Below are 11,345 nucleotides of genomic sequence, written 5' to 3'. Positions count from 1 at the left end.
AGTGATAATGCAGTGCTATTCATCTGTCGTTGGTAGAACTGCATTACATTTTTTATTCTTATTTTGTATAATAATCATCCATACTAGCTAAGATAACAGCTGTGGTTATACAAGCTAAACAGTGGTAACACTTGAAAAGTAAAAACTGAACTGGACTGAACATGTCCAATAGAACTTTGAACATCACTTTTAAGCTTGAACTACTCCTACTCTCAGCTGGTGTGGAGTCTGCTTTCCTCAGAGCGGTAGCAGTGAGCTTTAACTGAGATCTCATTTGTGGCCCTGCTTTTACCTGACACTTTCAGACAAAATTACAAACACATTAAATGTCAAACTGTTATACTAACATGACTAACCTGCTGCTGGACGGATCGTAAAAAATACTAGCTATTAGCCGTTCATTTCAGGCGGTTCAGGCTAGCAGAATTTACCTTCATAATTGCAGAGATAAAAAGACACATAAACTTGAAACCTTACTCAAGTTTGCTCTGTGGCGTTGTACTGCACATCCTTACAATTCTTCGCACATCATTGATTGTAAATTTGGGCAACTCCAGCAAACCCTGAGTAAAATTCGATGACTCTGCCATAATCGCGTTTCCTCCGCTTCAAACCTCTCCAACCGGAAACAAAAGAGCAGCCTTGCGTCGAACGCGGACATACATGTGCATAGAGCCTATTCTACACAGCTTGGATGGCAACTGGGTGTGTGACTTCTAAGATGGAGCATAGTTAGGTGTGAGATGTGCCAAGAGAACTGCACACTTCACCCAAAAAACCCTCAGAATCGGAGGGTGCTGAGGAGAGCACGTCTTCGTCACATGGTGTAAAAGCGAAAGACATTGCAGCTTTGTAAGAGCTTTGTAAAAAATGACACGTTTCAGAAAGGCGAGACATAGAGGAGAAACAATAATTATTATTTTTTTAACCTAAACCACATGAACACATACACCAAATACACAAAATAATGTTCTTTTTAGCAACATGATATGACCCCTTCAAACAACTAGGCCTATTTTAACATTGCATTTAGTTAGAGAGCAAAGGAATGACAACATAACTGGTACATTATTTATTTTGTATTGCTTTTTACCTTCTTCTCTCAAAACTATTGTTTTTTAAAGAAAAAATTTAGGGAATTTTCTATTCTTCTTTTTAGTGTTTATTTCTGGCTATAAAACACAGGCGGCAGTTTCTTATCCTATTGGTGATTAATGTAAAGTAAACGCTATTTTATAAGTTGCAGATATTGTTTGTATTTTATAATGCTATATAAGTTTATTTTGTGAGTGCAGATCATGGTGTCATAGGCTACTATAAAAAATTATGTTTAATAAACACAATAAACTGCATCCCACGCCTAAACCGGTGGCATGTTTGAACTGCCGGTGGGGGTGGGGCCACAAATCCATGAGTTTACAAACCCGAAGAAATGGATTGTGAAAGCGTTATGATTTTCAAAAAACCCAAATTCCTCTGCCACCGCAGGTCATATTGGACCAAAATTTAAAGCACACATACTAACTAAACTAATTCAACACATATTGGTCCCTCAGGAGGAGGGAAGATTGCCGGACTGTCCCAGTCCATGGCTGGTGGCTGGTGGCAATCCAAATCTGGGGGCCCTCTCCATCCTCAGGAAGGCCACATTGTGGAGAACATCACAAGCCACTGTAATGTCACAGGTCCTCACAGGGCTGACCCTTGATTTGTGAAGGTAGAGAAAGCGTGTCTTCAGGAGGACAAAGGTCATTTCAACTCTGGCCCTAGTCCTGGCATGGGCATGGTTGTAGGCCTGCTGTGCTTCCTGGGGGTCTGTGAAAGGTGTCAGGAGAAAAGACTGGCAGCCATCTCCCAGCAACACACCAGAGAATTCATGTCAACACAAAATCTCATCATTACTAACTCATACACAGTGATATTTTTGACACAGCCATGATGTAAAAAGTGGTTATTATTATTATTTTCATAAATTTTCACAATTGTTTCAAAGCAGCTTTACATTAATAAAAGCAGGAGAACACACAGAAAAATTGGTGGACAACAAAAGAAGCAGAGTACAACGGCTAAGATTAAACAATATTAGTGAGCTACTGTAGGAATACTGTAAGGCTTTGATAATAATTTATCAACCACAGACAGCAACTCCGGGATGAGCTTTGAAAAACCAACCAATCCAAGATCATGCCAAATCGTCCATTATTAAATCCAGCTAACTGAGTTAGTGAAGAACAGGTCCCAGCACTGGGATGCCTTGCCTTGAACCATTTTGCACCAGTGTTGTTATTAGATTGTGCACACCTGAATTTTATTGTCTCTGCTTGTTTGTGACCGTAACACTCATTTTTGCTGCTTTTGGAAGATTTCATTGGTCATTATGGAAATTATGTGCCTATATGTGCTTTCAATATTTTGGCACACTGCTAAATGGCACAGTTTTGAAACTTTTTTGCTATATTGTTTTTCATATTGATGATAAATTATACAGAATTTTGCTCCATTTTTCAGATCTCATTACCTGTTTATGGTGCCGTTCCCAAATTTGACATGTATCCTCAGATCATACTGCTGATAAGGCAGGCCAAGACCTAAGTGTTGCTGATGTACAGCCTCTCATCCAAATTTGGGTCAACATGTTTTATCAAAACTTTTGAACAGAGGTAAAGATATTCTGTTCAATCATTTGTTTGCGGTCAATGAGGCCCGTTTTGGTGAGAAGTGGGCCAAATTTGAAGGATGTAATCCTGAATGTAATCAGCATGAGTAGATTAATAAGGATTTACAGATTAACTTTGTTTTCTAGGACATAGTGTTCCAAAGTTATAACCAAATGAAAAGTATATTTTTGAATCGGTGGTGGTGCTGTAGAGTTGGTCCTAGAGACTCCATAATTGGTCAGATTACTATTCAGGACCATTACAATCGGAAGGGGGAGAATAGCACCGGAACAGCATCTCCAAGGAATGAATGAATGATTGATTGATTGAATGAATGAATGGATGAATGAATGAATGAATTAATTAATTAATTAATATTTTTTTATTTTATTTTATGAATGTCTGTGAATGAATGGTTATGAATGATTAAAATGTGTATATTTAAAAGGTACAGGTTGTAGGACCTGCCACTAGAGGACGCACTGCCAAAACAATAACAATCACGTGGTTTGATGGCGCTAAGAAGGAGTGTGGAATGATGGGATTTGTTGTCTAACCAACCGCTGACGACCATCAGTCAGATGGACAGATAAATCATTGATTTAATGGATGAGGTCAAGTTTTATAAATGTTGTGTTTGATGTCATAATTTTATTATACTGAATTAGACCTGAGTAATGTTTACTACGGATTTTTTAAATACAACACCGATATTGATCCTCGCTCTTTCCCCCCTTTTGTCCAAAACTATTCTTGTGTCGTTTGGTTGGCCCATACGCTTACGTTTACGGGAGCTGTCCTTGTCGACAGAACCAGTGGCAGACGGTTCCATAAATAAGTAACACAATCCACCATAAAATGTGCAAGAAGAGGTAAATAACGAACTGCTTGAAGCAAGCTAGTGGTTTGCTGGATGCTAGACACTACTTCCGCATTTGTCCATGACATGCAACGTCGCTGACAGGCGACTGCGCTGTCCCGTGTCACTATTTAGAATTGGAATTTTCTCATGATTTACAAGTAGTTCAAAACATTAGAGATATTGTTAGTAATCAGCTGGACAAAATATAGAACACTAGTCTAGTGGTTTTTGGATATTTTACTGCAAATATCTTAAAAATTGTACCTTTAATGTGCCTACAAACAATGGCCTTGATGGGGGAGGAGTAATTTAGGCTGTGCTCAGGGATGGCGCATATTAGTCATCAACAGCAATCACAATGGAGCATAGCTAATAACAAGCAAAGAGCATTAAACTTCAGATACATCTTTGAAAAGCTCAGAGGAGGGCAATAACACAAGTCAACAGCTGCTGGAATCTGAAATTACAGATTGAAAGGAAGATCTGCTCTTTGTTATCCCCTGGGCAGAACAAATGGCAGTAACTATTTGTAATAAACTGAGTGGCACAGCTTTCAGCCCCCTCACCAACAACACATTTGACTGTCCTTATACAGTAAATGTCAGCCAACAGTATACTTGCTCTCCTAAGGAAATATTATGGCAATATCCTGGTACATGTACAACTTTTTAACTGCAAAGTGGTACAAGGACTAAAATTGGCTAGAATATTTTGTTTTGTGTGAAGACATCTCTCAAATCACAAAATCACATCACAAAAAGAGAGTGCCTAATGGGCATGAAAGATGTCTACACACAAAACAAAATGGATGGCCCTTGAGTGAATAAAAGTTGTAATAGGAAATAGGAAATACATGCAAACAATTGCAGAATTGTCTGCCTGACAATTGCACAAAGAAGTCACATGAAAAAGGAGAATTCTGCCAAAGGCAACTTTATTGAGCTTTTGCATCTTATAGGTAAATTTGTTGAAAAAAATACAAATAAAAAAAATAAAATTAAAACAAAACACTTGACAATCCCCAAAATGCAAAATACACACACCACGACATTAAATAGGACATAATTTTTTGATGATAGTTGAATAGACTTAATAGTCAATTAAGGAATGTCAGCAAAAAAGCAGGTGTCTGTGGCAACACGTTATTTGCACAGTGGCTTTCCATTATAGGAACTCCTTAATTTTACTCCAGCCAGTCGATTAGATGCCAGATCGCTCTTGAAAATGATCAAACAGGCATTACATAAATGCAATACTGACCACTTGCATTCAATGCTACAATGGTCCAGCAGTTATGTCTGCCTGTCACGATGTAGCAGAACAATTTATAGCAAGACCATGCAAGCTCCACTTGAACTAAAAAAACAAACAAACAAAAAAACTAAACAAAAACAAAAACTATCTGAAACAACTTTTATTGACATAGTCAGTCAAAACAGTGTATTAAGAAAGGGGCAGTCATTTTGTATTCTAAATAAAGTATTTATTGTACAAAGCATTAAAAAAAGGACAGGAATGATGAGGTTTTCTTATTTGGATGAAAACCAAACTACTTCATAATTTCTCTACATAACAAGAGTGGCTGAACATGACTAAAAAAAGTAGGTAAATCTTCAAAGCAGAAAATCTGTCAACACTATAAAATGTAGAATGTTTTCATTTGGATTTTTTTTCACATTTACAAATCACAATTATTATTTCTCCACATATTGTATGACAAAACATTGAGAACATTACATTATGCAGAAGTTTTGAACTGTACAACTTAACAGGTTGATGACTTATGATCTGCAAATCATACTTTCCATTTTTTCTGTCCTTAAAGGACCTTGATATAGAGACCCTGTGGCATTTTAGAAGACTTGTAAATCATTCAAGTAATAATGTTCTAAAAAAATTGACAGAACTGAAATGGCAATAATAAAACTTCTATGATGCAATTACATGCATTTGTATTTTGACCATAAAAATTTAGGATTTATAAAAATTTGTCAATTTTTATTTCATAGCAAGGTTTCAAACTGTTGATGAGGTAGCTTTTACTTATATTGTGACTGATTTAGTTTTCAATAGAGTTAATTTATTTTGGCCCATATAACTTTGTTTCTGCTGTAAACCTTGTTATGTTCATTGCTAGTTAATCTTAGTATTTCCAGTCCTTTATATTCTGCATTCTCATGGTGCACAGCCACTTTTTACAAGCCACAAACTATACTTGCCAAAACTTGACTTTCAAATCAGATGCTATCTAGAATGTTAAGGCTTTATAGAGTTCAGGTTTGTGGATTTGATAGAATTGCAAAACAACCATTTAAAACTTCAGGCATCGGCCAGTTTTAAATTTTTTGATGTGATATGATTTAGATTGGGCCAACAACCGGTTTCTGCTTCATCAGAAGGTTTTCAAAGGCATAAAGACAGATATGGTGGATGGACTATACCTTCTGTAAATTCATTAGACATCATTTAGCTATTAAAATCCATCTGCACATTATTGTGCTTGAAAAGGTCAAATAGAAATGGAAATAAAAATTCCTCTTGCTATTTACTTCCCATAGTGCAAAATTTGTTGTTGGTATAGAGTGCCCATAATACTCGTTTATACCCTTCAGCACCATCCCACTGCCATCCTTTTTGTCTTTTGTGATTTTATATATGTGTGTCTGTGTGTGTGTGTGTGTGTGTGTTACTTGGATTTAGTATAAGAAGGCTCCTCTTTTATCCAACATTATAGTGCTTTTGTTTTCAACAAAGGGACATATTTGATGAATAGAAAAAAAATATATATTCTACTGCACAACTCCCCCTCTCCATCCTTTGCTTTTTCAGCACTCCCAAAGTTTACTGTATCATTTAAGTTTGGAAAAGGACAGGGAATGGTGTTTGATTAAATACAACTAGTTAAGTTAAATGAAATAAATTTTCTCTGAATTGCAGACAAGTGTCTTTTTTACAAAGGATATGGTACTGTTGTGATCCACTGTGACATCTGTTCTTTTTATTCATGTAAATACATGTGCAAACATAGTGACCTATATATTACTGTATTCAGTTCAGCTAAAAACTCTTTTGGATTCAGTACAATTGCATATAGCCATGAACATGTTTTATTTTGGTTTACCTTGACACTGATTTATTGGTAGTTTATGTAAGCAAAGACATTTCTGAAAATAACACGTAAAATTAAAGTTCATAGGATACATTATTTTTACACAAATTACAATTAATTTACTGTGTGTGTGTGAGAGAGAGAGGCACTCTTTTCACTTTATTTTTCAATAAATAATTTATTTTTGTCATTTATTTTTTTGTTATGATGATTTTGTCGATCACAGATGCTGAAACACATGAACAGTACTACATCATAAATTCCTGTGTCTAAAATAATTGGTTATGTTCCTTTTCTGCCTAAAAGTGGTAGAATGAAAATGTCTTCCTTTCTTTTCCTTTGTCATTTTCATGAGTAAAAAGAGGATCAAAGAAGTCATGAAAGGGTGCCTAGACTATTTGGAATGTTGCAACATAATGGAAGCAGCTTTAGTGGAGGGTGCGGGGTTCATTTATCTCCTGCCATGATTTCTTTAATGCATAATATTAGCTTTAAAGTACAATGAAATGCATGTATGGAACCTAGAATAAGTCTTAGTATGCTGGCTTAAACACTTTGGACTCAATGTCAAAATCTTTCTCACAACTGAAAGATGTATATGCAAATAATAATTAAAAAATATATACTAATAGTATACATTCCTAAATGACAGATAAACACTAAAACTCCACAAGTGTTTTTTATAGTGTTATATATACATCTTCCATTCTGAAACTCTTTTCCAGTGAAGTTTCCAGCATCAATATTTTTTTTAGTTTTCTTTGAATGTGTAATACTGCATAAAGCAACAAAATCACAGACAATGAGAAATATATTTGATGTAGAGTGAGATTTTCGACCTGAATCTGAGAAATACCCAGTGCAATGCCTCAAAAAAAAAAAAAAAAAAGAAAAAGAAAAGAAAAAAGAAACCATGTCTTGTTGTGTGTGTGTGCATATATATATATATACATATATATATATATATATATATATATATATATTATAAACCAAATATTTGGTAAAACTACAATTCAAATTCAAATAGTAAAGTGAGAAATTAGGATTTATTAGGATCCTGGACCTAAGTGTTTTACTAGGATTTATGAAAGAAACAATATATGTGTTTTTGATCTATGTACATTATGTAGTATTCTTTCCAAGGAATGTAAAGAAAATATAAGGAAATTGCAGAGACTTGCATCACTAACACCCTCCTTCCATCACTTCCCCTTAGCTCAACCAAAACACATAATTCTATGAACAGCCACATCGGTCCACCACCATTCCAGGGATTTTGCCATGGATTATCTGCTGTTTATCATTGAAGTACAGCATGTTTATCGGCGACATCTTTGTGGGTGTGCAGCATGGCCCAGCCGAGCCTCTAGGATTGGCATGCTGAACCAGATGAGTATGTGGGTACTTCTGCATGAACATGTACTCACACTGGCCTGAACAGTAGTTTGCCTTGTAACGTTTGGGTGCAATGATCCAATCCCAGCCAAAAGCTTCAAAGTCCACTGTGAGCGGGTAGCGACAACAGCGGGATTCTGTGGAATGCTCATCACAGTCAAGACCCAGATTTCTCCGTGAGCGCTTGGTTGTTTCAAGAACCTTGACCTCCAGGAATGGCTGCTGGAGATTACGGGAGGAAGAAGACATACAGAGATGGGTCAAGTACCCTCTATAAACATCAGTCTCAAATGCACCTCAACTGACATAAAGCTAAAAAATTTAAATATGTTTTAGTAGTACAATGATTATTGTTTCCGGTATAGCATTTTTTTTGGTCTAACAGATCTAAGGGTCCTTACCAGTCCTTCCTCTCCAGGCCGCAGAGACGTCACAGCCAGGTCATTGCCACTCTCATCATAGGCATTTATATCAATGCCCCAGTTTGTGTGTGGCTGCTTGAACCAGTTCTGCAGCACATGTTTGAAATCAATGCTCTGCCAATGACCCGCTTGCGAACTGAGCTCTATTTTGAGTGACCGGATACGGATGTGTCTGCTTCCTTGCTCAGTGATAGGTTTAAGGCGAAGGATCTGCAGGTAAACAGTGGAAGTTTGCTGTAGTGGCTGCAGATAAACCCACAGCTGGGCTTTCAGGACCTTGGTAAACATCAGTTTTGGACTGAACTTGAAGAAACAACAGCTGGGTTTCCCATCCACCTGCACCAGAGGTTCAGCTGAAGGAGAAAAAAAAAATGCTATTATGCACTGAAATTGCATTTAAAATGGTTAAATAGTATGACAGTATGATATAAGCAAAACAATATAAATATAAAACTGAAATATAGATGTAAGAAGCTTCAGGAAAACAATGTGTGGTGGACACATGCCTTTAACCTTTTCTAGTCTTCAGATGCTGGTGACCAAAATGTTTACATTTTATTGGAATGGTATGGAACTTGGTACCAGTGATCGTACTTGCAATTTCAACATACAAATAAATAAATAAAAAAAACAAATAAATAAATAAATAAATAAATAAATAATATGACTGGAAAATAATAAACAGTCCAAAAAAAAAAGGTCATAATTTTATTCTTAGTGGTATAAAATGACCTCCATAGGAAATTAGGAAAAATAAAATAAATAATTATAACTACATTTGATTAAATAAATAATTCAGCCACAAAACTTAAAGAGACAGACAGAGAGAGATCAAAGTCTCAGTTGGAGAATGCTCACCAGTTAGTTACCAGACTCTTTGATATTCTCTATATATATTCAAACATAACCCCAAAAAATACCAAAATTAAAGTAATTACCTCTGACAACATGGTAATGCATGTTATAGTGGCTACTGGTTATGCTATCAGTGACAAAAAACAAAAAACAAACCTTGCACAATTCATTTTATACATTATGTGTCTTACAAATAATGCATAAAATGAAATCAGAATAAAAGTATTTCTAATATATGTATTATTTTACATTAAATAAATGGTGCAGAATTAAGAGGTGAATATTGTAAGAGATATATAAGAGACATGCCACTTCCTAAATCCTCAATATAACTATATAAGGAAAACCCGTAACGGCAAAGATGGCACTTGTATACACATGTCCAGCCCCTCCCGCTGGAAAGCCAATCATCTGCTTTTAACAGTCAAGCTGGGAAACATTTAAGCGTATCGTCTCGTTCCACTGACGCATGCGCACAATTGAGGTTTTGCGACAGCGGAGATGGTTTGGCGACAGCGAGTCGTGGTGTGTGCTAGATGAGATGTAATCCACATAGAAGAGTAAATAAAAAAATAATTATTAAAAATATTGTACTGTACACTGATAAAACAAATGACATTGAGCATTTGTTTAAGTGCTTGGCACAACTTCAAAATGAAGTTGGTGTTGTGAACCCTTGCGCATGCATAGTAAAAGTATAACCTGTGGGGAAAAAGCAGTTTTAAACCTTATTTTGGGGCAAAGTCATCAAACTTTTTCAGCGATTTTCATCATATTTTACTGCTGTTTCTATACATGCAGTTTTTATGTCCCAGTGACCAGTGAAAGTGCAGTTCTGACTCTCTGCCAGGCCCGGATTGGCTAATCGGGAGCACCGGGAGTATTCCCAGCATGGCAGGAAAACATTTACTCTATTTGAGGGAAGACGTCTTTCATTGTTAGTTAATGCTGTTAAACAGAGAGGGGGAAAATGCATTAGGTCTACAAAATAATAAATAAATAAAATAAAATCCTTCTAGCGTAGGCTATTCTTAAACTTGGACGTCATTATCGAAGTACAAATCCAAGCAAGCAGTCCACAATCTCTATGTTTTCTTTAATTGAAAAAAAAATTGCATTATCATTTATCCAAAGGCTAAAGTTGCAATAATATTTTAGTTCATGCCAGTTTTAATTTCACAGTATTTTTAACCTAAATTATGTCACAATTCTATGATAGTACAATTTACTCAGGCTGATGACATTTTTTTTTTTACATTAAAATTCTTTTTAGAATAGTTACATAAATAGGTTAAGCAAAAAAAAAAATTTTTTATTTCGGATAGCTTTTTAACTGCAAGGCAGACTTAGGCCTACATTATGGTATACAGTACAAATATTAGGAACATGCCTTATTCTGTCCATTATTTTCTTAAAGAATAAACAATAATACAAGAATAAACATTATTTTCTTAAAGAATAAGATAAAGAATCACAATTGTTAATTGGCTTGTGACTTCCCTGAAAGCGGCACCTTGCTCAAAAAAAGCAACAAGTCATCGTTTGAGATATGTGAGCAAAAGATAATAGAAAAAAAAAGTATAACAGAAAGTGCAAAAGCGGCATTTTTTATTTAATTTTTTTAAATGCGGCATTGAAAAGACCAGTACAAAAAAATCTAAATAACCCAGTGGGCCGGTATAAGGCATGAAAATCCAGGGCTGAAAATGAGTCCCACTCCGGCCCTGCTCTCTGTCCATTCTTTCAGATAGGAGCCTGGTCTTGTTAGTCCGAAATAGCTGCCAGGAGGCGTTGCCAAGATGGCGGAAAAAAGGACTTTGATATTGTTTAGATTTGATCTGTATAATGTGTCTTACACATAATGTATAAAATTAAAACAGAATAAAACTTTTTTTTTTCAAATATGTGCATTATTTTACTTATAAATAAGGGTTCATAATTAAGAGATGAATATTGTTTAGTACCATGATTTCCTCTCAAAATACAAAACATTACAACAGGATTACAATCAGGGCCGTTTCTAGCCAATTTGTATATTCTTTTTA

At 35.6% G+C, this 11,345-nt stretch overlaps 1 protein-coding gene across 1 annotated transcript; it reads right to left on the bottom strand.

The window, feature by feature from the left end:
- Window positions 1-7,663: 7,663 nt before the first annotated feature.
- Window positions 7,664-9,405, bottom strand: LOC127939283 (growth/differentiation factor 11-like). Its single transcript, XM_052536115.1, has 3 exons — window positions 9,384-9,405; window positions 8,425-8,798; window positions 7,664-8,245 (listed from the first exon to the last, which is right to left on the bottom strand). Exons 1-3 carry the CDS (start codon window positions 9,403-9,405, stop codon window positions 7,865-7,867), a joined length of 777 nt encoding a protein of 258 aa, XP_052392075.1. The 3' UTR covers window positions 7,664-7,864.
- Between the last annotated feature and the right edge of the window lie 1,940 nt (window positions 9,406-11,345).

The sequence above is a fragment of the Carassius gibelio genome, chromosome A2, assembly GCF_023724105.1.
Source record: "Carassius gibelio isolate Cgi1373 ecotype wild population from Czech Republic chromosome A2, carGib1.2-hapl.c, whole genome shotgun sequence".
Classification (NCBI taxonomy): Eukaryota; Metazoa; Chordata; class Actinopteri; order Cypriniformes; family Cyprinidae; genus Carassius; species Carassius gibelio.
Note: the sequence above shows the minus strand (reverse complement) of the source record. Positions and strands in the feature narration are given on the sequence as shown.